This window comes from Pezoporus flaviventris, unplaced genomic scaffold (assembly GCF_033815535.1).
Source record: "Pezoporus flaviventris isolate CSIRO_AGI_PZ_B2104156 unplaced genomic scaffold, CSIRO_AGI_Pfla_v1 ptg000013l, whole genome shotgun sequence".
In the NCBI taxonomy this organism is placed as follows: Eukaryota; Metazoa; Chordata; class Aves; order Psittaciformes; family Psittacidae; genus Pezoporus; species Pezoporus flaviventris.
Window position 1 is genome coordinate 24,724,089 of NW_026892561.1, and position 25,349 is coordinate 24,749,437.

General features: G+C 41.1%; 1 protein-coding gene across 2 annotated transcripts; it reads right to left on the reverse strand.

Moving 5' to 3' along the window:
- Nucleotides 1–2,781: 2,781 nt before the first annotated feature.
- LOC133268743 (cytochrome P450 2J6-like) lies at nucleotides 2,782–14,946 on the reverse strand. Of its 2 annotated transcripts, none has more exons than XM_061452322.1 (9): nucleotides 14,394–14,946; nucleotides 12,943–13,105; nucleotides 11,667–11,816; nucleotides 10,425–10,585; nucleotides 8,681–8,857; nucleotides 6,713–6,854; nucleotides 5,888–6,075; nucleotides 4,594–4,735; nucleotides 2,782–3,477 (listed from the first exon to the last, which is right to left on the reverse strand). In XM_061452322.1, the coding sequence occupies exons 1-9, from the start codon at nucleotides 14,562–14,564 to the stop codon at nucleotides 3,299–3,301; spliced, it is 1,473 nt and encodes a 490-aa protein (XP_061308306.1). In that variant the 5' UTR covers nucleotides 14,565–14,946; the 3' UTR covers nucleotides 2,782–3,298. The 2 variants fall into 2 exon arrangements, with proteins under 2 accessions (XP_061308306.1, XP_061308305.1); XM_061452321.1 differs by lacking the exon at nucleotides 14,394–14,946 and adding an exon at nucleotides 13,261–13,395.
- Between the last annotated feature and the right edge of the window lie 10,403 nt (nucleotides 14,947–25,349).

Consider the following 25,349-nt stretch of genomic DNA (forward strand, 5'->3'; position numbering starts at 1 on the left):
TAGACAGCTCTCTCCTATCATATCCATCAATGTGAAATATTTTCAGCTTTCTGGAGTCACACACTCCCACTACGCTGCAAATATGAAACAAAGACCCACCTCTGCAGTGCTGTGATGTGAATTCACTTTTCCCCAAAAGAATCACCGTGATTTAAAAAGCAATACACTCAGCTGTATGCATCTTTCCCTGGAATAAACACCTGCAACCTGGTTCCAAACCCTTCCAAACCATATATTAAAGATGACAGTTCTACCACAACTTAGAGGCCTTTGGTTGACATTGGCTATAGAAAAGAAAAGATGATGTGAAGGGTTAGTCACTCCACTTGAAAGAACTGTTACCTCACTCCAGTCATCAGCACCAGGGTGTGCACCTTTTAATTTGGCTGTTCTTTGGTGGCGTAACACAGACCTGTTCCTAGGGGCTGCAACCAGTTGGCAAAGTGATGACAAGATGATGGTCAGGAGAGAAAGCAGCACTTGGAGGGGAAGGGCTGTGGGCAGGAGACAAGGAAAGTCATTTGAGCCACTCAGAGGTGACTCTGCTGTCACCCCTCATCAGCATCTGGTCTCGGATCATTTCAGGTCTTTCCACATAACCTTTAAATTTCTCCATTGCCAGAGGTCAGCCAGTCGAGGAGCTGGAGGTCTGTAACCCTGGGCAAGTACTGTAAGAATGATCTCTGAGAGGGGAAACAGTTGTTCTCCAGCCCAGAACCCCTCCCAAGCTTCCCAAGGGAGTGGAGGAAGAACAAAATTAATTTTACCAGGTTTCCTGAGTTTCTGTTTGCCATCACCTTTCTTTAGATCCTTATGGGAACACATGGGTGTAAGTTGGTGCAGTAGGTTTCCAAACCAGCCCAAAATAGTATCTGCCTGCTTAACCCATGTGGACTAATCCATACAGGAGGCTACACACACCACATTGGCTCCATTGTTCAGGAACAGCAAAACTCCTGTGTGAGACTGTCTGGAAACCCATTCTCCTGAAGGGAGAGCTGTGAGGCTCCTGACCTTCAGCCAAGCTTTTAGTAGACTTTTCAAAATCAAATGTGCATTTTTGTAGTACCTGGTAGGGTTCTGGTGAGCAGGGTCCCTGCATGGCTGAAATGGGCAGTGAATTACCAGGTTTTTCCACTTTGTGCCATTTCTGAGTTCTCCCCAGTCACAGGGAAGCTATCTATCAACAGCATTGAGTACAGCTGCAGTCTCAATGGATGTAATGTTCCAACCCTTGAGCACAATCAGCTTTACAGGCATCTTATCAGGAAGCATCTTCAGTGAGTGGCAGGATGCCAAGAGGAGTGGGCAAAGGCAATGAGAGACACTATAGAAGGATTAGTGGAATAGGTAGGAGGGAGGGCAGGGTGAAGAATAAGCACAGATAAAGCTTGAAAGAGGCTCAGCAGAAGTAGAACAGACTTGGTATGCTGTGTGGAGCAGGAGACTGGATTATTTATGACAGATACTGCTTTTGTGAAGCCCCTTGCTGTCCCAGTTTCCCTCCCAGCCCAGCAAGCCCACAGATGCTGGGCTGTGCTGGAGCAGACTACTGCCAGAGCTACAAGGCATGCCAGGATCTGGTCCAGCTCAGCCTGACTTTCAGTAGTTCTCACTTCTTTTTAATAACATTCTGCTCCATTTAAAATCCATTAAATTCAGATGTACCACAATTATTTAATTACAAAGAGTTTATATTCCAACATAAAAGCACTCATACGAATTCCTCATACGAATTCAACCTGAGTTTATAGCAGTGTTTACAGACATCTCTACCCAATTCCAATATTTGAATCCTTTCCAAACATGATTTGCATTCAAGAATACTACAGCACTTTGCTTTAACAAAGCTACAGCTGAACTTGACTGTCACCTCCAGCTGTATGCTTAAACCACCTCAGTCAATCAGGACCAGTGAACAGTTACATTAAGTAATAGATATTTTAAAATTCTTGCATCATGTTGTTATTTATGTCTTTTCTTATGCTAAGTTACCTCCAGTGCACCCTTCATAGTTACAACATTCTTCTTTTCATGGTCTGGAGCCACAAAGAACAAATAAATCAGAACGTCCAAGCTCCCTTCTGAAAACTCACTGGTCATTGTTTTCAACTCAGCACTGATTCCTCTACTAACACTTGTGCAGAAAAGTGTAGGAGACAGAATCTTGGTATGATGACAGGAGGAGGGAAACCAAAAGGGAAGGTGAATCCTGAAATAGAGTTTCTATGGATAAAGATAGGAACTGGAACTGGGGCAGTAGGATTGGAAAGAGATTGGAAAGAGATTGAATGGAGAGAAGCAGTATGGTACAGGTTGTAATGAAAGGAGAAAAGGACCCAGAGAAAATGGGGGACAGCTGAGTTTTCAGATAGCCCTGGATGCTGACTTCCCATTCTCTACATTCCTCTGATGTGAAATGAGCAGTGAAACCTGCTGGCAAAGTGAATCTCTCATCCCACATCCATGTTTCATCCAAGCAGGAGCAATAATGGGTGTGCTAGGGGGAAAAAAAAATAAATCCCTCAAACCAAAACCAAAACAACTCTAACAAACCAACCACTTGGCAATACATTATAATGATGATCAGGCTGCAAAGTCACACATTTGCATTGCTAATAGACCCCAAAATTCAGTTTCTTTCTTCAACTTCAGATTGACCCTCTATCTTCCTTATGGGAGATACATAACATGAAATGAAGACATTAACACACCCACATTCTAATGTGTTTCCTGGGTTTGGATGTTGTTTTCTGTTTGTTTGGGTTTGGTTTTGTTGTTTGTTTGTTTTTTTGTTGTTTTTGTTGTAATTTGCAACCTGTCAACAAATTGAAGTGGCAAAGTTCAGGACATTAAGATCAAAATAGGGCTTTAAAAGTGTGTTTTTCAGAGTCAAATTACTTGAGGTCATCAAACTACTCACAGAAATGACACCTACTCAGCTCTTGTTGAGATCCTCTGTTGAATTTTACTGAGGTTTGCTCGGGAGTGAGCATTATAATGATTCTACTTGGCTAGGACACAGCATGCAGGCATCAAGTGGGAACCGTAGCATATTGCTTCAAGTGCACTCCAAGACAAGCAAATGGTTAGGATCCTTGCAAGAATATCTGAGGATTTCACAAGGACTGGACCAAAAGTACTGATAGGCTGAATTGTGGCTTGCATGCACTTTCTGAATAGCCCTGGACTAGACTAATACCAATATCCTGGCTAGAAGGAGGAGGTTTACACATTTGAGAGGAAATGCACTGAGATGAAGGTGGATGTCCCATGCCGCTCTGTGGTGTGTGGCAGCCTAGCGTGGAATGGCACAAATCCTGTAGGGGTGGGGCTGCAGCGTACCACCCAGAATGGGCTCTGTGCTGATCTTCGTCACCCCCTCAGGGAGCCGGAAGGTGAATGCCCGCAGCAGGTTGGCAAAGAAGATAAAGAGCTCAGTTCTTGCCAGATGCTCCCCCAGACACACACGGTGCCCTGCAGAAGGAAGGTGGGGAGGGAGAGGAAAGTGAATTATTGAGGAATTTTTCAGTTTCATAGTAACTTTGTTCATTCATGTTATAAGCGGAGTGTTTTCTTTTGTTCAGGGCCAGGATCATGAAAGCCACAGAATCAAAACTTTGAATTCTTTCTCAGAGACATCTCATCCAATGTCATAGGTTAGGAAATGCCAAATAAAAATCTTGGTGAAAGTGCCTGAGGTACCACCATCATTTCTTTCTTGACCTTGCTTGGTGTGGCAGAAAATTCTTTTCCTCTTATGCTGTTGAGCTTCAGGGTCATACACAAAGAATCTGCCAGCTGTTTGTGTGTGCTTTATTAGTGAGCTAACGTCAGTGGATCAAAATTACTTAGCAATTGCATTTGCAATTCAACAAAGGGTTGGCCACTTTACAGGCAAAAATCAAGAGACCAATGTAATTTCCAAGGATTCATCATTGGAACCAATGGCATGAGCAGAACAGGTAAATAATATATTCATATTTCCAGATTAGCAGACAAATGAAAGGAAAGAAAAAGCCATTTGCATCAAGCAATCACTCCTGAGTGGATAGCTAAGTGACTACTCTGCTATATCAACAGAAAAACTAAACCAAAACCAACACAGTAGGAACTTGGAGGCTAAATGTGGTTGCTAACTGTGCACTGTTACCTTATTTCCTTCCTTTGCAACTGGATTTTCAGTTCTGTAAGCAAGAACTTAATCCTTTGTTTATCAGAATGCATTCTGCTTTTCTTTCAGCTTGTTCGTTTAAAAAGGGTTACAAGTAACAGGACACACAGGATGCATTGCTTCTCAGGAAAAAAATGTACATATAAGGAATACTACCATAAAAATCTGTGGATGACTGCAGCATGAAATATGCCTGAGAAATCCAGGAGTTTAAGCTGGATTCCCACTACAGAGTCCTAAGAACAGTTTGGGGTCTGATAGCATAGAAGCATCGCCCCTGGCAGAAACAACCCAGTATTGTTCTTTAAAAGCAGCAAACAGCAGAGAGAGAGGATGTTATCTGAAGAAATACCATAGTCTCACACTTCTGTATTCTTCATCTAATTCGTTGGGTCAGTTCAAACTGGCGGTGCATTTACCTGCTGAAAATGGTAAGAAGGCTTCTCGAGGTATAAAGTTTCCTTCTTTATCCAGAAAGTGGCCAGGGTTGAACTCTCGAGGTGTCTCCCATTGCTCAGGGTCATACAGAGCAGATGCTATATTTGGCATAACAATAGTGCCCTGCAAGGAAGAAACTGTTGATTTAGCTCCAACTTGTAGATTTTCACCCATTGGTTTCTGCCTGGCAGATAAAACTGCTGCTTGTTACCATTTCTTTGTAATGAGCAGATATGATCTGGTTAGAAGACCATTTGTTTTCCTAGAAATATGGAGTTTTTGATCATTTTCTGAGTTGAATATTATCTTCTCAACCCTGCAGCTGTGTCAGTGGGTGTTAACAGCATTAGTGATGTTGGTACAACTGTGTTATGACCACTTTTGCAACTATTCCATAATACTTCCAGCAGGACTCTCTTGTTGATACTCAGGTCCCAGCATTGGAAACCTCCTGTCATGCTTAAGAGAGAGAGAAATCCAGAGATAATTGCAGTACTTCATTGATAACAACCTCTGAGCCCTTTTAGCAGTAGTACTCCAGGCTTTTTCCTTACAGGTTATTCCCAGCAGACCAGTTCGTGTGCCTTAGGTACCTGGCTGTCAGAAGCAGACAGGCGTGAAACCCTGACCACAAAATGAGTTACGTGGGGCCAGTCCTACATGCCAGTGATGGTGCTGGCCTCTCCCATCTCTCTTGCAATAAAAGCAACCAATTCCTCTTTCTTGATAGTGTTTCATGCTGAGAACTGGCACCCAGCTTTATTGGCTCTGAACAGTCTTAGGCAGTATTTAGGAGCAACTTCCTCACTGTCAGCTGTAGCTGTCAGTCTCTCAGCTGTTACAGATTCAGGTAGGTCCCTTAGCTCTTGGAGTCAGTGGAGCTGTGAGCCATACTCTCACAAGTCTTCCTCCATTCCAGGAGTGCTGGCAGTGCCAAGCTGGGCAGAGGTGTCTTAACCAGTGCTTTGGCAAACGAGTTTCCCCTCTCAGTCTATCCCCAGCCAAGCAGAACTGGTCTCTGAAGTTGTGCTTTCATCAGCTGGGCAGAAACTTCAGGCTTCTGTGGTAGGGGCAGGGGCCTTATGAGCTGTCTTGAGTGTCAACATGATGAGTGAGAGACTTATTACCAGAGCCACAAATGGCAACCCTTCCCCAGGCACCACATTTCTAGGTTATATGAAGCATAGTTTATAGATGGAAAATAGGTTGCTAAACTGAAATAAAAGCTAAATGTCTCTGCTGAAGAAAGAGCAGAGGCTGGAAATGTGTCCGTACCTTTTTGACAGGGAATCCTAGCAAAATTGTGTCCCTCACACACACTCTGGGCATGCCAACAAAAACAATGTTGCTGAAGCGTTGTATCTCATGAACCACAGCATTTGTATAAGGCAGGTTTTTCCGATCCTCATAGCAAATTAATTGTGAAGGACCCAAAACAGTATCCATCTCCTTCTGCACTTTCCCTGTTACAAAATACACAGTATTTCAGATGGGAAAAATATATAAAATATTTTATGCATATGTCTTTTCTCAGAGCAACATTAAAATGTATTATTTCAACATAGCACATGAAGTCTATAACTTGTGATTTAATGCCTGAGTTTCATATATGAAGATAAAAACGGGTGTAGGGGAGAAGGGAGGGGATAACGGTGTGGTCCAGAATCATAAGCAATGACTACACTGTACTTATACCAGCTCTGACATTTATCTTACGGAATGCTCAATGGGTGTAGAGCAAGCCAATCAGCTCCAGGTTTTGAAGGTATTTAGAGATTGTTTAGTTCACTTTATCTCAAAAATCTAAATCTTGTTTGCAAAATTGACATAAATGCCTCAGATATTAACTGCCAGTGCAAGGAATGAATTGAGCAGAGTTGGTCCAAGTATGGCCAATTTTTGTCTCACTGCAAGTGCCTTCAGCCAGCTGGTTTGGTCAGGACATAGGATGGCCTCTGATTTTTCCCTCTGCTGCCATTCTTTGTGTTTACAGAGAGTGAAGGCCAGGCTCAAATAGTGACTTTTGCACCTGCAGCTCATTATATTCAGCCATCACTAGCATTTGGAATACCCACAGCATTTCACAGCAAGAATCCTCACCTTGGATGTCTGGATTCACTACCATATAGAGAAGTCCCCAGTACAGTGTTGTGCTTGAGGTCTCCGATCCACCGAGGAAAAGATCATTTATAACATATACCAAATTGTCCTCATCATACTTGGGCTTGACCCCATCTTTAGACTGTAGATGATAAAAAGTTGAAGTTAAAGCATAAAAATAAGGTCATCGTGCATGCCTCCTGTGTGGAGTTTTTATTTCCATTTGCATAAAGAATATTCAAAATTGTAGGTTTTGATGAAATTAATGGTTTCCCAAATGGACACAGTAAGTCTGCATTGCTCATTTTCATGACATGGAATATTCTTTCATTAAAAACCAGGCAATTTTATACCTCTTGACTTAATCACAAAAACTTTAAAGCACACTACAAGTTTTGCAGTTAGCCTAGAGTATACTTCTATACAAGTGCTCCACAATGTGTCACTCAGGCCTTGGTCTTTCCAAAACAGTCAAATGGTGCTAGCAAATACCAAGGAAACCTATCTGAATAAAAGGATCACAACTGAACATCTTGAGAGCAATTTCTTCTCTCATTCCAGGACAGATGTGAACTGATAGGAGAGAGGTACCCAAGTATTTTCTTCTTATAGTAAGGGCATAAAATATAAAAACAATTAGAGGAAACACATTAGGCAAAACCATTTTAAAATAAACATATTGCCATGACTTACACCCCTGATACCAGAATAAACTGCATCTTTGCCTCCAAAATGCTTACTTTTGTAAATCTTGTCATAGTCACTCAGACATAATGTACAAGAGGGTATATCAGCTCCCTGCAGAGCCCATGAGCCAACACAGAACACAACAACCTGACTAGACGAAAGCCAGATGTAGAAGCTACATAAACTTCATCTACCCTAAGAAAAAGATGCTTTGTTTAGCTCCCAAATGTATCCAAAAATGTCTGAGCTTGAAGCAGAAACTCCGGTGCTCTTAGCAGAGCCTCTCTGGCTCATGAGTCACTTCCTGCTATGGAAAATAATAGTCTGGTGAGAGAAGAAGATTAACAGCTTATTATGGCATTGCATGTGAAATTGTTTCCTAGGCCCTCCAATTTGAATATAGATGCCAAGACAATCATGCCCCAGACTGTGGGGAAATTAGAGGTAACACAGTGAGAACAGGCTTGGGACACCCAAATTCATTCCATTTAGGACCTGCTGATGACAGCATCCATCTGTCAAGAAAGCTGACAGGTGTGATGCATAAAATACCTCTTCCAAGGTTGGTCAAATGAAGCAAGCATTTTTGACGTGCAACTGCTGAAAGGGATGAGGATGAAGGTGGAAGGACTTCTCTCTCTTTGGTACTGCCATACTGAATGATACCAAGGGATTTTAGGACAGCTTGGAAATCCTTTAAGGAATGGACAATCTCCTCAGATCAGGACCTAAAGGGAGTTTCCAGTAAAGGGAAGATCCTCCACAAATGGATTCTGCTCAGAGGAAGAACCATATAGTTGTGTGGCACAAAGACAGCCAGTATTAAGATGCACACTGAAACCCAAAGCAGCATATCAGCTATTTCAGAGTAATTATCTATGCATGCACATTTAATCCCACTGTAAACATGAGGTACCCTGCTGTAGAAGATGAGGTTGTCTACAAAAGTTCTGTAACCAACAGATATAAACTGTCTCATATTTATCATATTAAATCCCAATCATATTACAGGATTGAAGTAATCACATGGATATTTATGGAAAGCGCATGGTAGCTCATGAGTTCACACCCTAAAATACTTTATGATAATCTGTTCATATAACTAAAACATAAAACAAGATGCCTTTCTGGGAAACAGAGTTGGTAAGTCCCAAGCTACTGTATTGACATTAAAGAGCCTATGAAACGTAAGAAACTATGATAGAAAGGGTCAGACTGTATTTAATGGTTTATTTGTCCTTACACTTCATAAATGTGTGATCAGGAAGAATGAACGCTTACTTTCTCCATCTCAGCCAGGTAAAAGTCAATGAAATCCTGTGGTTCGTTCGGAATCCCTCTCTCCACATGTCTTCTGATCTCCTTCCTTGCAAAAGAACTCAGGACATCATAGCAAGACAGCGCCTTCTTATGAGGACCTGGGAGGCGGCACATCAGCCAGGGGACAATTTCATACAGCTGTGGGAGTGAGAGACAAGAGGTAGTGTAAATTATCTGTCACTAACAAAGCTGCTTTTAGAAGCACCAAAAGGTTGAATTGTCCTTTCTGGCAACACTGATAATGGAGTAAACAAATTAACATTGCTTTGAGTAGATTTTTGCCATCATGTGAGAAAACCTTACTAGTAATTTTGATATGTTTTTGGGGGGCAAAGGAGTACTGAACACACTCTGCTCATGCCAGTAACTTTACTTGACTAATGTGGATCAGTAGAAGACCTTACTCCTGCACAGCTGGAGACCCTAGATCCCACACACTCAGAATGTAAGGACATCCTTTCTGGATAGCATGTGGCTATTAGGATTAACAAGTCTGCAGCCCCAAGTAATCAGTGGAAATTGTGACGCTCACAGAAAGAAAACGTAGGCTGGGTATCACTCTATGAGCTAATATAATTTTCCCTCTCAGAGTCTTCATGACTACTATAGGACCAATAATTGTTCTGGTGTGTAGAAATATTGTACCTTCTATGTGTATTTATACACATACATTTATTTTCTATGTATTTATACACATATTTGTCAACTCAAAGAATTGTCCTATAGCTTGGACAGTTCTCTCTTTGCAGCATCTGACATTCCACCCTGCCAAGCAAGTGGCGTTTTTATCTCCTCTCTTTGTTCTTTCAGACTTAACAAGAGAAGTAAATAGAGGTGGGAGAAGCAGCATTACAGAGATCAAATTTATTACAAACTCCAGTCTCAAATGAAATTTTAAGGTTTCTGTTAACAGTCTCAGAAATGCTGAAAGACTTAAAAGCCAGGAGTCACAGACATGTCCCTTTAAACTTGCAAAGAGAGTTCTTAAAAATGGCCTCAAAACCAAGGAGGCAGTATGTCGTGGTTTAAGTCCAGCCACGCAGTCTCTCTCTCACTCCCTTCCCTTCATCTCCCCCTCCCCAGCTCCCAGAGGGATGGGGAGGAGAATCGAAAGAATGTAACTCCCATGGGTTGAGATAAGAGCAGTCCAGTAACTGAAGTATAACACAAACCACTGCTGCCTATCACCAATAATAATAATGATAAGGGAAATAACAAGGGAAGAGAATGCAGCCTCTCACCACCCGCCAACCAATACCCAGCCCAGCGGAGCAGTGATCTAACCCTTCTGGGTAACTGCCCCCAGTTCTACATGCTGGGCATGACGTGCTGTGTTATGGAATACCTCTTTGGCTAGTTTGGGTCAGGTGTCCTGTCTCTGCTTCTTCCTGGCTTCCCCTCCTCCCTGGCAGAGCATGAGATTCAGAAAGTCCTTGGTCAGACTAAACATTACTTAGCAACAACTAAAAACATCGGTGTTATCAGCGCTGTTCCCAGGCTGAAAGTCAAAACCACAGCACTGCACCAGCTACTAAGAAGGAGAAAATATGACTGCTACTGCTGAACCCAGGACACAGTAGTAAGGGCCCCAAGAACATCTCTTAGCTCCCAGTTGCTCTGTATTTCAAAAAGTCCTATTTTTATATCCACACTTCCATTTTCTACCTTTTGGGGGGGGGGGGGGGAAGGCATATTAATTACTCACCTGATGCACAAAGCTGCCTCCAAATCTGAATAAATTCTCTGTGACTCTGATCAGTTCATGGAAGGTTTCATCCTCATCAGAGAAATGATATCCAAAAACCAGAGCACAAATTACATTTGAAATAGAATGGAAAAGAGGGAAAGAAGGATCCACAGGTCTTCCTGCAAACACAGAAATGAGTATTCACTCTCAATGCTTTCTTCAGGTGTTCCCCATGCAGATAGGAGAAGATGTTATTAGAGATTACAAAAAATGTTCTCTTTACCCAGCTAAGGCATGAATGAGGATAGAGATGTGGCATTAATATATATTCCTGAAAATAAAACATAGTCTTAGAGCAAAGGACATGATTAAATGTATCCTCATAGCTCTAAAACAATATCATAACCCTTCCTGTGAAATAGCACTGTACAGATAAGAGCTGTTAGAGGATATAATATCAAATGTGCTGTCCTCAGTTGTGTGGAAGAAGACAAGTCAGAATGTGGGAAGGAAGAAATGTCACTGGAGATGAACTAAGAGAAGGCAGTGACAGACATGTTCAAAAACATAAAAAAAATACTTAGGAGGAAAGACTGAAGGAACTTGGGAAGGTTTAAGAAGCAGAATAGATGGGTGGGAACTGCAAAGTGTACATAATAAAACTACTGCAGTTTCAACTATGGCTGGTAAATCATCATATCTCTATCTGGTGGGGTTTTTTTAAAGTTATGAGACAGACATCCATTAAAAATTATTTGGATAGCAATTATCTTAAATTGGACTCTAGGATGAACCCGATAATCTACTGAAGCTCTCTTCCACCTCCTACTTTCTTTGATTTTCTTGCTGATAGCTACTTTTCCAGACAGACAATAAAATATCCAGTTTACCTCATGGCATCTAATGTTACTGAAATTTAGAGGAATGGCTAAGCTCTGCAATACTCTTGTTATGTATTGTAGGCAGTCTGAGAATGACTTGACTGTGCCATTCAGTGACATCATATCATTGTACAATCATATCATAAAGGAAATAATAGGCCCATGAAGGTGGAATTTCAGAAGTTCCCAACTTCAGTGGGTTTATGAACAGCTTTTTAGGAAAAAAAATCACACTTGAGACACTACATTCTGTCAGCTCTTTGGGCTTTGGATGCCCCACTCTAGACCTACCCCAACCCTAGAAAGGCAGAGGTAAATTTGCATATTGAAGAAATTAGACACTTTTTAGTCCTGGATCCATATCTTAGCAGGTAGATACCTTTTAAGTTCACAAAAAACTCCACCAGGTGAGAGGCCTCCTCTTGCACTCGATATTCCAGGCCTTTTTTCCCCATTCCCAGATTGCGTAGAGTCATTATACCAAAGCGTCTCTGCTGCTTCCAGGAGCGACCACTTGCCAATATAATACCTGAGGGTATTTCCTGGCATATTAATATTTGCCATAGACATGAACAATTCATTTAAAAACATTAAATATATGGAGAGAACCAGGAAATACACTGTTATACAAGCGTCTTTAGGTGAAATTATCAGCAACCAGAAATCATGGCCAAACATACCCAAACGGTAATATTGTCTGTAGTTAAGCTTTGAAAAGGGCAATTTAAGGTTGATTGCCCCATTTCTTGATGTCTTAAAAAAAAAAAAAAAAAATCCAAAACCAAACAAACCCAAAACAACCTTAAGTTGTCTTTTTAGATTTGCTTTAGCTACACTCAAACAGTCATGCTCAAGACAGGAATAACTGGATGAATTTGTGCAGAGTGGTGTACAGGGCCAGGGTATGTTTATGGAGATGTAGATCAATTAATGTGATACTTGTAGGGTGAGATGTTGAACTCAAAGGATAAGTGACATTTGGTTCCTGAATCTCCTCTGGAAAGGAGACCATTCCACTGACTGTTAAATTGCACTAGTGGTTACCTGAAGAGCCCTGAACTGCTGCTGTGATTTAGCTTTAAACAATGCGTGTTTGCTTTGGTATAGGAGAAGCAGGGGAGGGAAAAGGAAAGGCTGCAAACTGCTGAAATACACTGAGGAGAAGTGGGTTTTCAGGTGCTGGAGGCACTCTCACAAATGCTTAAGAGTGGCTGCAAACACAGAAAGGAGACTTCTGAAGGATGGTGTTATAAGTCTCTTGCTCATGATGGTAGGTGTTTGGCAACCATAATGTATACAGGAAGCAAATGTATAAACAAACTTTGCATGGAACATTCAGCAAAATCATGTGCTGCAAATTGGATTGTTCTAGGAGGAGGGCAAGATTGCAAAGCTCTGAGCTAGGATAGTATCCGTGTTGATCATATCAAAAAGGTCACCTAGAAACAGCCTGATCTGGAGTGTTTCCCAGACTTGGGAAAGCTGGGTACAAAAGGTGTCATGGCAAATAGTAAGTTATTTTCAAGAGCTGGTGGAGGACTTGGACATGTATCTGATGGAAAAGCATTTGGAATGGGAGGGTAGAAGACTTAATAAGGCAGAATAGTTTGCCAAGTCATCATTCCTGTGCATTACTTATGGCAGAAAAACCTCACCTTTTCCTTTGGCCATTGCTCTGAAGAAAGGTGACACCATCCGCCCAGCAACATCCTCAGGGTGTGTAGTCATGCCATCCTTCACTGCTTGATACCCATTCAGTATGATCACTGGGGTCCACCCAAACCACAGAGTATATATGTTGCCATAAGTTTTTGCCAGCTGTAAGTGGAAAAAGATGTCAGAAAAGAACAGATGAACTGCTTATGGGAGTGGTAAAATTAATTTCTTTTGAAAGCACAGGCTGCAGCAACACTGCAGCAAACTAAAGAAAAAGTTGTCATTTCTTTGCATCACATCTAATCCAATATTTGTACCTCATTAGTGGAACAGCCATGCTCTGTGTCTCTCTAGGACTCTATGCCTTCAGCTAACCCTTCCATTGCAAAGGAAACGAAGTGATTAAATCTGCTCCATTTGCGTGTTCCAGAAGAGGAGGCCCTGCCAGAAACTAGTCAACAGCCATTAAGTGCCAGTGGGGTGCAGCTGAGTCATAGAATAGTTCGGGTTGGAAAGGACCTTAAGATCATCTAGTTCCAATCCCCCTGCCATGGGCAGGGATGCCTCACCCTAGACCATGTCGGCCAAGGCTCTGTCCAGTCGTGCTTTCCTCACAGGAAAGCAATGATCACTGGAGACAGAGAGATGTCCAAGCAGGGACAAGTGTATGATAGAGGAAATTCAGTAATCTGTGGAAAAAGCTTTGCCCAAGCATCTGCTTCAACACACACGATGATACAAAAGAGGTGGTAGACAGTGTCTAAGGTGCCACCAAAATTACATCGAATTGATCACAATAGATCCTTGCTTCTCCTTATAAGTCTTTAGGTACTGCCTTTCCTCTCCTTCTTACAGCGTCACTGCCTGAGTCTACACTGCACTCAGTGATCCATGCGTTCTGTCTCAAGCATATATCTGAATCAGAGGTCATCTGCAAACCATTACAAGATTTACTGGCAGAGTACAGGGAGGGACTGACATGGCCTAGGGAGGAGCAACTGCTTCTAAAACCAAGTGGCAAAACCATAGTTTTAAAGGAGGTGTTGGAAGACAGGGAATGTGTGCCATTTCCATGTTACAAGCACAGGCACCACATTACCCAATTTGTCATTAAGTTAGACAATGTGTCAGAATTTTAAAAAATAACATGTATGGGCTTAGCAGCAGTGGAGAAGCATCTTTTCAATAATTGGTATTCTCTGACTTGTTATTAAAGTCAGAAACCTTGTCCCCAACGTTTATTTAATTCATAAGAACGTTAAATTTCTTGTAAAGATGACATATTCCACATAAAAAGGTGACCTGAATGTAAAAATCAAGTTGATCTTTATGTGTCCATACCTCATCTGTAACTTTCTAAGACTTCAAAATTTCACTTTGCTATTAGCATATCAGTTTTGCTTAAGCTCTAACTAAAATTAACCAATTAAGAGCATCTTAAAAGGAGTACCTCCATCAGAAGATCCCGATGAAACTGAAAGTTCAGGTGCACCAAATTTCCCAGCAATGGGAGAGGAGTTGGTCCAGGAGGGAATTGCTTGCATGCCTTTCGCAGTTTGAAAAACTCAATAATTAACAAAAAAATGATCAGGACCACAAAAGCTTGACTTATTGTCAGCATTTCAGAGCTGATTTATCAGCTTGTCTTTATCAAAAAGAAGGTACTGGAGCTTGGAAAAGCTGGGTTTCCTTCTTGTTCCACCAGTTGTCTCTGCAGACTGAGTTCTGTTAAGTCCCAGTTCCTTTCCCTCCCTCTGTCCCTCCCTCTTCATCACCGCCTGCCCTTTTCCTGCACCCCATATATTTCCCATACTGAGATATGTTACACTGATCACTGACCAAAAGCACACCTAGCTGGTTACAGCAAGCCCCAGTGTGAAAACTTGCAACTGCTTGTAATCGAGGTATTTGTCCTGAAGTTTAAGTCAGGGAACTGCTGGTGTGTATTGGGAGACCTGGATTGGGATGACACCAGGTAAGAGCTGGTGACCACTGGAAATTACATGAGTGAAACTCAGATTCATCTCCCTTGGGAACTTTAAAAACATCCATAGTTGATCATTTCAGAATTGCTTAATTCAGATTATGAGTGTTACATGTCAGTTACAACAGATTTGCTAGGTGCTTTAGTCACAAACACTATTTAGCTTATCCTTAAATGTGGTTGTAAATTCAGTTTTGGCTGCCAGTCCCTTCAGTTTATGCAGGCAAAACCCAACAGCAGTTGCAGACTAAGTGTGCAATCAGAAGACAAAATTGCTACATGCAATTTCTGAAAAACTGGCCTTGAGTGTTCAAACGTTTTTCCCTGGTAAATGGAAAAAATGACAGTTTCATCATGTAAGGATTAATGACATGGAGTTAGTGCTTAAAAACTCACCTTACAATTGAATACTAAAGAATTCAGAATATTAAAATCTGTTGTATTTAAAAACTAATTAAATGTAAAATTCCAATTGTATTTTATGTTAGCATGTATCCTAATTAAAGGCTTTGTGTGCCTCGCTTTATTTTCTACATTTTTTATCGGTTTTAGAATCCTGGCTATTATTACAAGTTCTCAGTAAGTTTACAGGACTTAGTTTGAAAGAGAGCCAGGGAAAGCGCTGCATGGCAATCACCAGGGGATCCGATCTCACATTGCAAAGAGAATGTCTTCACTAAAAGTGAAGTGCAAGTCTGAACAAGAGATTGCCCTGCCCTCCAACGCATACATAAATGTGGTATTTTGCAAACCTGGCAACATTAGGGAAGTGATGTGACTCAGTGACATCAATCCATCCCCTTCATTTGGTCAAAGTTTGCAGCTATTGTAGGTACCTATGTGCCTGCGTCAGACAGTGAAGGCAGCATGAAAAAGCAGGGGTTTATGGGCTTATCTGTGCAAAAATTATGGGCAGCACGTGTGGCAAGTGGGCTGAGGTGCGCTCCATGGCTTTGTTAAATCGGTGCAAGTCAGGTACAATTGCCCATTGTGAGGCTGAAATCAGCAAAATAGAAAATCAGAAAAATTTGTTTCTTCAACCCAAAATATCAAGTTAAAAAGTTGGAAAAATATTGAAGAAAATCAGTTTTGTGCAGACAGCTGAACTCGGAAGAAATGCTGAATTACCTGAATTTCATGAATAGACTAGATACAATAATATTCATCTCTCTTCAATCAAGATTGCATTGCTTGGCTTTAGATACTTAATTCTTGACATAGCATCTTGGTATTAGTAAATGAACTCACCTCTTACAGAACATGGGTCAGACATAAATGGAATCAAGTCACCATCGTCAGATGCAGGATGAAGCTAAAAGAGCCAGCCAGCAGTTTGTCTCACCAGATGTTACTATCACCTTTCTTTTACCGGTGTTTTCAGAATTTTCCAGCTGTCTGAAAACTGTCTGATACTTGAACACTTAGTTACAGCAGCGCCTGGAGTCACTGGATAAATTGTACTGGAAACAAAACCAGGCTGAGGGAATTTGTGTTATAAAATCATACAACAGTTTGGCTTGGAAGGGACCTTCAAAGCTTATCTCGTCCAACCTTCCTGCAATGAGCAGGGACATCTTCAACTGGATCAGGTTGTTCAGAACCACATTCAGCCTGGTCTTGAATGTCTCCAGGGATGGTGCATCTACCCATCCTTTGGGCAACCTGTTTCAGTATTTTACCACCCTTGTTGTAATAAATTTCTTCCTGGCATGGATCTGTTCCTGTCTGATGCTTCCTCTTCTGGACACATAATCTGCAGTAGCTGCTGGGTTTATATTTTCAGCCGAAAACTCAGCTTTCCTGACAGATAGTAACCCAAGTAAAGAGCAGTTTAAAGAAGCAGACTCCAAGGGCAAGAAGAGCAAGCTTTAATGAAAGCTGCCAGGAAGCCAAAGTTCCAATAAGATTTTTAGCAAACATAAAAGAATGCTTTAAAGTAAGTTTCTGAAAAATTAGTATAAAGCTTGCAAAAGCTGTGCAAGTAATGTGACAGTCAAACACATAGCCCTGATACCATTGAGCAAGCAAATGTTTCATTCAGTTCTGGGACGTTGATACTTAAATACTGAGAATAAAATGTAACACATTTGTTAAGAGGGAATGTCAGGAGCTAGGATCTCCAAAGCACAAGAACTTTCATAGACTGGGAACAAAGCAGCGGCCAATTGCTTTGAGTGAGGCTTTAAATATATGATATTTGAAAGTGGAAACTGCACAACACATTGCTGCGCTCTTTTCCTCAACCACATACACCTTCAGAAACATGCAAAATGCACAAGTTGGAATGTGCCTAGGAAGTAGGAACATTAAGGCTGGATTTGAGGTGGCACAAAGATTGAGAAGGAAACAATGTATGCGACCTCAATAACTGAAATAAGAATGGGGAGAGACAAAAGAAATGGGATCCCTGATCCAAATCGCTGCAAGAACTTTTCTTGCAGAGAGCTTGCCAAAGAAGAGTAACTTGACATTCTCTGGAATGTGTTACAAAAATTTAGTCTTGGCCATGATCTGATTTAATTATTTTATTATAATTGATTAACATCAAGAGGCAATAAGCAAGCAGCGCTGGGTGCGCGGGGAGTCTCCGCTCCGCCAACAACGCACACCACGGTTTTTGGGGTACAGTCTCTTATACGTCTCGGTCCGGGGTTTCAGTTCCTGGTTTTGAGTTCCAGCCAATCCTGTTGTCTTCTTTGCCCGAAACTCTATGTGACTCCTTTTCATTTGTTTCTGTCCCATTGCTGGGGTCTTCTCTCCAGGTAAAGAAACATACTGAAACTTCTCGGTAATACATTAACAGAAAGATGTCTATCACAAGCTTAATCACAATCTTAGACCCGTATATTTAACAGGATGTGTCTCCTTGGTTACCTAACCCCCTTAAAGCATTCAAGCAGTTAAACAAAGCTAAAAGCGTTCCTTATTGTTTTAATAGTGTAAATGATTAAAGAGGGGACTAGCTTATTCCCTTGTTTCTTCTTCTTTCCCATCATTACATAGACAGCAACATTTATTATAATCAAGGTCGTTTTTATACATTCCACACATGGTACACTGCTCACAGGTGCATTGGTAACAATGATTTCTAAGTTCTTGACACGAATCATTCTCGTATTCTTTACAAATGGAATCTGGAGAGAGATGTTTTACAAGGGCATGTAGGGATATGACAAAGGGAAATGGCTTTAAACTAGAAGGTAGATTTAGATTAGATATTAGGAAGAAGTTCTTCACTGTGAGGATGGTAAGACACTTGCCCAGAGAAGCTGTGGCTGTCCCATCCCTGGCAGTGCTCAGGGCCAGGCTGGATGGGACTGGGAGCAACCTGGTCTAATGGAAGGTGCTCCTGCCCATGGCAGGGGTTTGGAACTGGAGGATCTTTAAGGTCCCTTCCAACCCAAACCATTCTGTGATTCTCTGGGCAAAAGTACTGGGAACTGGATGATTCATCTATGTAAGGAGTGATGGATAAATTTTTCAGGGTGCAGGAAAATGCAAAGTACCTGAGATCATGTCCATAATTCCTGCATAACAAGCCTAAGGATGCAAAGAAAATCCCCCAAAGATTGAAGAAACTCAAGTGGAAAAAACAAATAAAAAAAATGTTAGAGGATAAATGCTAAAGCCTGACAGAAAAAGATATTTCTGTTTTTACAAGAGAGGCTAAAATCAGCGTTCTCACATTAGGATCCTTTCTGTAGGACAGCAGGTACTGTACTATTGCTTTTAATGATTGAGGATGTAGAGATCTGTGGGGAAAAAATAGAAGTTCAAAGTCCATTTTCAGAAATGTCTAAAAGAAGCACCAGGAAAAAATATGGCAAAAACTGTAAAATGCGATGCAGATGTTATCAGCTGAAGCAGTTTATTGTCTTAACCTCTACCAGTGATTTCTTCACAGCAGTACTACTGGCTGCCAAGTATAAGGTGCAGCGTGATGACAAGAGACTAATGGCAGATGACAAGAGACTAATTTGTTTAGTTTATAAACCAAGCTAAACAAATGAGCTCCACAAAAGACTCCCTGACGGTCTGATAGAAATTAAGCACCCAAAAGTGTGTGTCATAATAGCTTGTCACAAAAAATACACCAAACTTAAAATCCAGGAGAGTTGCAATTAACAAATCAACAGCTGGGAAAACATTGAAAGCTTGTACTGACCACAAGTATAAATAGTATTTATTGTGGTAGGAATGGGGAAAAGCCAACAGGACAAGGAAAAAGTCATACTTAGATACCAAAATGAAGATATTTAAGAATTCACAACAATTTGCAAAACTCACAAGTTAAAAACGTGTGTCATTGTACATGGGATAAAGAAACTGGATAAGGCAAAGTTAAAGCATGAACAGCAGCTGACTGCCCAGGTTTTGTATCCTAAGAATAATTAAAGAAAGCATTGCACACCGAAAGGTATTAATTCTACAGTCTTAAAATTTCACAGATGTAAGAAAGCGATCTAATACTTTATACAGTACTAAAAGTAAGCAATTATTTCCCTTCTTTAGTTCCCACTCTGTCAAGTATCTCAGGGTGCTTTACCATTATTAGTTACATTTTAGATCTCTGTAAGGCGAAGATATCCATTCCTACCTATGGAGACTAAAAAATCACACAACGTTACAGGATTGTATAGATTTAAAATGTGTAACGGAATAGACTGGCAAATCAGGCAAGTATTAATACCCCTACATTTACATGGTAGGAATTTAAATGCAAAACATGAAAGGCAGAATCAGCATAATTCAGTAATGTATCCTAATTGCTACACTCAACTTGTAGCAGTACATTTTTCCAGATCAGTATAAGTGGAGCTGTACCAATCCCATTATCTATCTGCACCTCATACTTCCTATTATAAATCCTTCACAGTCAGTTATTTAGACTTCATGAAAAGTCTTTAATTAGTGTGCGACAAACAGAAGTCAAGCAAGAGCAGATAAAAACCACAGGAAGACTGTAGCAGATAGAAGCAGCCACTTGTGTGATACGGAGGGTCAGGGTGGCTCATAACCACAAGAAGATAACACATCCCCTCACCAAACCTGAAGACGTTCAGATTCTTCAATTACACCATCATTTCTTAGAGGCTATTTCTTAAGCAGGGCTATTTTCTATAACATTTCAGGTTTGAGAGGTTGACTTAGTAATCTAAATAAGCCTACAAAAATACTTTGGAGGAAGATGAAGGTGATATTTCTGTATGTGATTTTATATATCTTAAGGGGAATAAAAACAATCAAGGAGTAGCGCAGAAGCTTAATAACCCTCCATCACACACAATCCTGAATTTCTGACACCGCGGCAGGGACAGCAACCTTTTGAAGCACTGCACTAATTGCATTAAACAGAGGACACCTGTTTTGCTCAAGTGGCAATGTGACAATTAGCCATGTATAAAGTGCGGTGGCCAGAAGTCTGACTCATGCCTTTCTTCCCTGCTCAGGGGAGCTTTTTCTTCTTGCTTCCAAGGAGACTTGAGTGATGGGGACTTGCATTGTGAGGTGCCGATATGAAGAGAACAGGGAAGCAAGGGTTACACGTTGCGTGTGGCAAGAAATTCCCTTCACAACTGATTTTACAGCTAGGGCTATGCTGTAACAATCCCTGTTAATCCGCCCTCTCTCAGCATCTGCCTCTGGGCTGGTTCTTTGTTGCTTTTCTGCCAATTCCCTGAGTGGGGCAGGGACACAGCTATCAATTCCACTCCGTATTTATCCAAGTCTCCTGTGGGAGAAAGCCCTCAGACAATGCACCTGCCTTCAGGAAATAACTTCCAGCACCTACAGCAACGCTGCTAGCATGACTTTCAAGAAAGATGGCAAGTACACTCAGCAGCTTTCAGCATTTGGCAATTATTTATGGATCAAAGAGTAAGCTGGGTGGCAGCCATTGACACAACATAACAAATTGATATGCAAGAGATTTGTAGTTGATGCTGGCAAAGAAAATGCAGTCCTTTAGACATAAGTTTCTCAATCGATTGTACATCAAGTAACTGCAGTACATAGATGCATCCCCAAACTTAAGCAAAAAAAACCAAACCAAACCAAACAACCAAAAGCTAATTTTTATTGATTGTTCCAGTCATTATGTTATCACTGGTGCATTACAGTAGCAATGTCCAGAGAGGTCCTTTTTCCAAAAAAATGTTCAATGTGTGTTAGGTTACAAGGGATTGAGAAATACCGCTGTTAAATACCGCTGTTGCTGCTCTTACAGATATTTTGCTGCAAGAAATATTGCTTACACTAATACTGCTGAGCGAGTCCTCAGAGTTTTTCATGTAAACCAGGAAAGCCACCTTCTACCACAGGAAACAATATGTATCATTACTTTTACATCCCATCCCTGTCAGCTCCTCTGCAGCCTTTGGTTTTGTGCTGGAGTGAAAATTTAAGTGGGGATGTTGAACACATGCGCGACAGCACCAGGCTGCAGTTGTGGACCTGGGGACAGAGGAGAAAAGAAATGCCCTTAGAGGCTGAGGAACTGTGGTATAATTGAAGAAAAGCAAGGAACAGGAAAAGCAACTTCTTCCGGGCTTATTTGCTTCAGGAAAGATTTTTCTTCTGATATAAACCATTTCACCAACTGTAAAACTCATTCAGCTTGAAGAGACCCTCAGGATATGTACTTGAAAGGCCAGCTACCCCTCCTCAAAACCCTTGTGAAGCCTTCAGATGTGTTTTTTAGATCTTTTGCCTTATGTCTTTGCCTTTATTTTCATTTTTTCTTGCTTTTTACATCACTCCTTCCTGCCCAAAGAGCCACACACAGAACATAGCTCTCCACTGCTCTAAAACAGTGTTGATACTCACAAAGCAATTGTGGAAAAAACAGGACAAAGCATGTGAAAGGACAGTTGCTGCATCAAAGTGATTTCATCCTTTCTATTTGCTGTGACTATCCATAAACAGGCAGAGCTCATGTGGCAGCCTTTTTGGGTGGGTAACCAGGTGTCTCCTCTCAGCTCAAATTTTAGTCACTTGGACCTCTCCAAAGGGAAGATATCCTGCAGATTTATTTACAACCAGTTTGATCTGGATCAGCACCCAGAAAACACAGGTTGGAAAAGAAAGTCATGAATAACTAGAAAAAATGATATCTCTTCACTGACCTATGAGCCTCACAGGCTTTGTTACAAAGGAATACAGCTTTCTCTTTCCTGTTAAATACTTATAAAAAAAGTAGGATGATTTCTTATGCTGTTGCACTTGGTATGTCCTGCCCACCTTCACGAGATCACACTGCTTTGGTCTTTCAGAAACCAGGAGGTAAAATAGCATGAGGTTTGCATTTGCATATTTGCGTATTGTAACTCCAGTGTACAACTAGCAGACACAAAGCGAGGCCAGAGAATGGTGTTTGTCCACATTTCACAAGTGGTTTTCTCTACTTATCTGTATTAAAATAAAATAAAATATGCCTGCAACAATGTGAAGGCCAAACTTCTTGTCTGGTATTCTTTCTACAGAGATTCAACCATGTTAAATATATGCACCACACATACCCTTTTTTTACAGCTTATCTTTGCCTCACCCATTTTAATAACATGTTCCAGGCTGAAGAGAATGTCATTATTTCTATCAGAAGCAAACTTCTCCAGCACAGCAGACGTTACTCCTCGAATATGTCCTGCCTGATCTATTTTAGGGTAAAATCTTCTAAGAAGTGTGGTCACAATTGTGTATCACTTTTGCAACTGCTTTTAATGAATTTATGTTTTATCCCCAGAGATCTTTGTGGTGTTCAGTTTATGGATGCAGAAGAGAACCGTATCACCAAATGAGAGCTGGAATCACAGATGGATAGTGCAAACACTGGATTTTGAAAAACTTACCTCATATTTAGGCAAGTTTGTAGATGAGATTTTTATATTCAGGAAAATCTTATCTACAATTGGAAACAATAAATGAAACTGCTTTTATAAATAGTATGAAGTTTTAACTGTTCCACACAAAGGTCTGAGAAGTTTTAAAAGAACTTAAAAGCTTTTAAACCTGCTTTCAAAAGCAGGTTTAGGGGGTTGTTTTTTAACTCAAGTTTTCAAAAACTCTGTACTTCAAGTGGCAGCTGAACAAGAGCATAGAAATGGCAGATTACAAGGCTGAAATAGTGAGAAATAAATACATGTCAACTGAACACTGTAAGCTGGTTTATGTTCCCCTTCTGTAGATCCCAGTGTAACGGTATTAAAGCAAGCAGCACTAGTTGTACAGATAGAGCTGTAGCATCCCAGCACATTTTAATTTCAGGCTAAGTGAATGATTCCACATGTCAGTTAGAATTTCTTTTTCAAGTTCAGTGAAAGTTGACAACAGTATCCAAGAACGATGATTGTTTTTCCCAAGGTAAAGCTCAATTCAGACCTTAGTGTGCATAAAGGCTTTAATTATGTGCACTGTGCCTGGAAGCCTCTGATCTGTGAGAACAAATTCAGGTTGTAGAAAGCTTTGTCTGTTGTCTCAGGCTTCATCCCTCTGGTGCTGAATTTTGATGCTGTCATGAAAAGACAGAGAATAGCAAGAAAAGCATAGAACCACAGAATGGTTTTGGTTGGAAGGGACCTTAGAGATCATCTAGTTCCAATCCCCCTGCCAAAATCTTCCAGCCAAGCCAACAGAAAACTGCTTTGGAGAGCTTGCTCCTCTCCCTGAATGCTTGTGTACTGCTGCGCAAGACACAGTCCCCACCCTTCCGATGTATCTAATTGCCAATTATGCACTCACTGAATGGATGTCTATCTTGAGACAGCAAAGCTCAGGTCTGAAGACACATAATGTACTCACAACTTGGCAGTCACTGCAGTTGTGCTTTGCATAAAAATATTTATTTTTTCTCTTATTTTGATACATAAATGTGAACACCTGATAAAGCTGCTGAAAGGGAAGTGATTCTACCCCCCTACTCTGCTCTTGTGAGCCCCCACCTGGAGTACTGTGTCCAGTTCTGGAGCCCCCAACACAAGAAGGATGGGGAGCTGTTAGAGCAAGTCCCAGGGAGGCCATGGAGATGATGAGAGGGCTGGAGCATCTCTTCTGTGGAGACAGGCTGAAAGAGTTGGGTTGTTCAGCCTGGATAAGAGAAGGCTCCAGGGAGACCTTAGAGCAGCTTCCAGTGCCTAAAGGGGCTGACTGAAGATGAACTTTTTACAAGAGCGTGCAGGGAGGGATAGGACAAAGCAAAAAATTGGCTTTAAACGTAAAGAGAAAAGATGTACATTAGATATTGGGAAGAAATTCTTTACTGTGAGGGTGATGAGACACATCCCTGGCAATGTTTAAGGCCAGGTTGGACGGGGCTTCGAGCAACCTGGTCTAGTGGAAGGTGTCCCTGCCTGGGGCAGGGGTTTGGAACTAAATGACCTTTAAGGTCCTTTCCGATCAAACTGTTCTATGATTCTATGAAAGCCTCAGGCCCTAAGCTTATCCAATAAAGTACACAAGGCTGTTTGTCAGTGTTGGCATAGAAACTATAAGGACTCTTTCCCCATTAGCAAAACCAGGGTGATGGTACTTGGGGCTGTGAAAACTTAGTTGTTATCTTTTAACACAGCATTCAGACAATACAATAAGGATGCCACAGGAAATGCTACGGATACTTTAGTAGTGCAGTAGTTGGTTCTGTGACACACTAAGTCTGAATATACCCACTGAGTGATAAGGTGTAGCAAACTGGAGGGGAGGCTTTGCCATTAGCAACCTGCCAATGGGGGTCCTGTAAATAAGAGTGTGATCAAAGAGCAATAATGTTTCATCATGTGTCATAACGCAAGCCTATGAAGTGATTAACTTAAAACCATGAGCATTCTTAAATACAGAATTTCCTAAACCCTGGAAATGCCACTACATGCACATAACAAAGCAAGTATTCATAACATGACATGCAACCAAACAGGTGTCAATGGGGAGGAACACAGGTCGCTACAGATAGATAGACATGAGAAAATTTTGAACAATAACAATAGATCACACTCCTTCTGACCTGTCCTTAATGTGAAAATCATCTTTCTAACACCTGCACTTACAGTGGTACCCATTGAAGAAGTCTGTGGTGCTCAACACAGCTTTCAGAAAGGGAAGGATAAAAATATAAGTCCTTTCTTTTTGTTCATTATGCACTTTGGCTTGATCTGTTGAGACATTTTCTACTGTTGAGCTTCATGGAATATAGGGCTTTATTTGATCAAATGGTGTGCTGCTCAAGGACAATAAGTCTGGTCAGTTCTGTGTTAAGCATCCTGTCAAACACTTCATGAAGACAAGAGGCAAATAATTTCCAGTCCTAGCAGACTCCTTTACTGCAGAAGCTCACCTGCAAAGTTGAATAAATACCAAAACCAAGCTAAAATTGGTGAACAACAGCCAGAATTATTCTATTCAATATTTTCTGGTTTCTTTTGGGGTTGGGGCCTT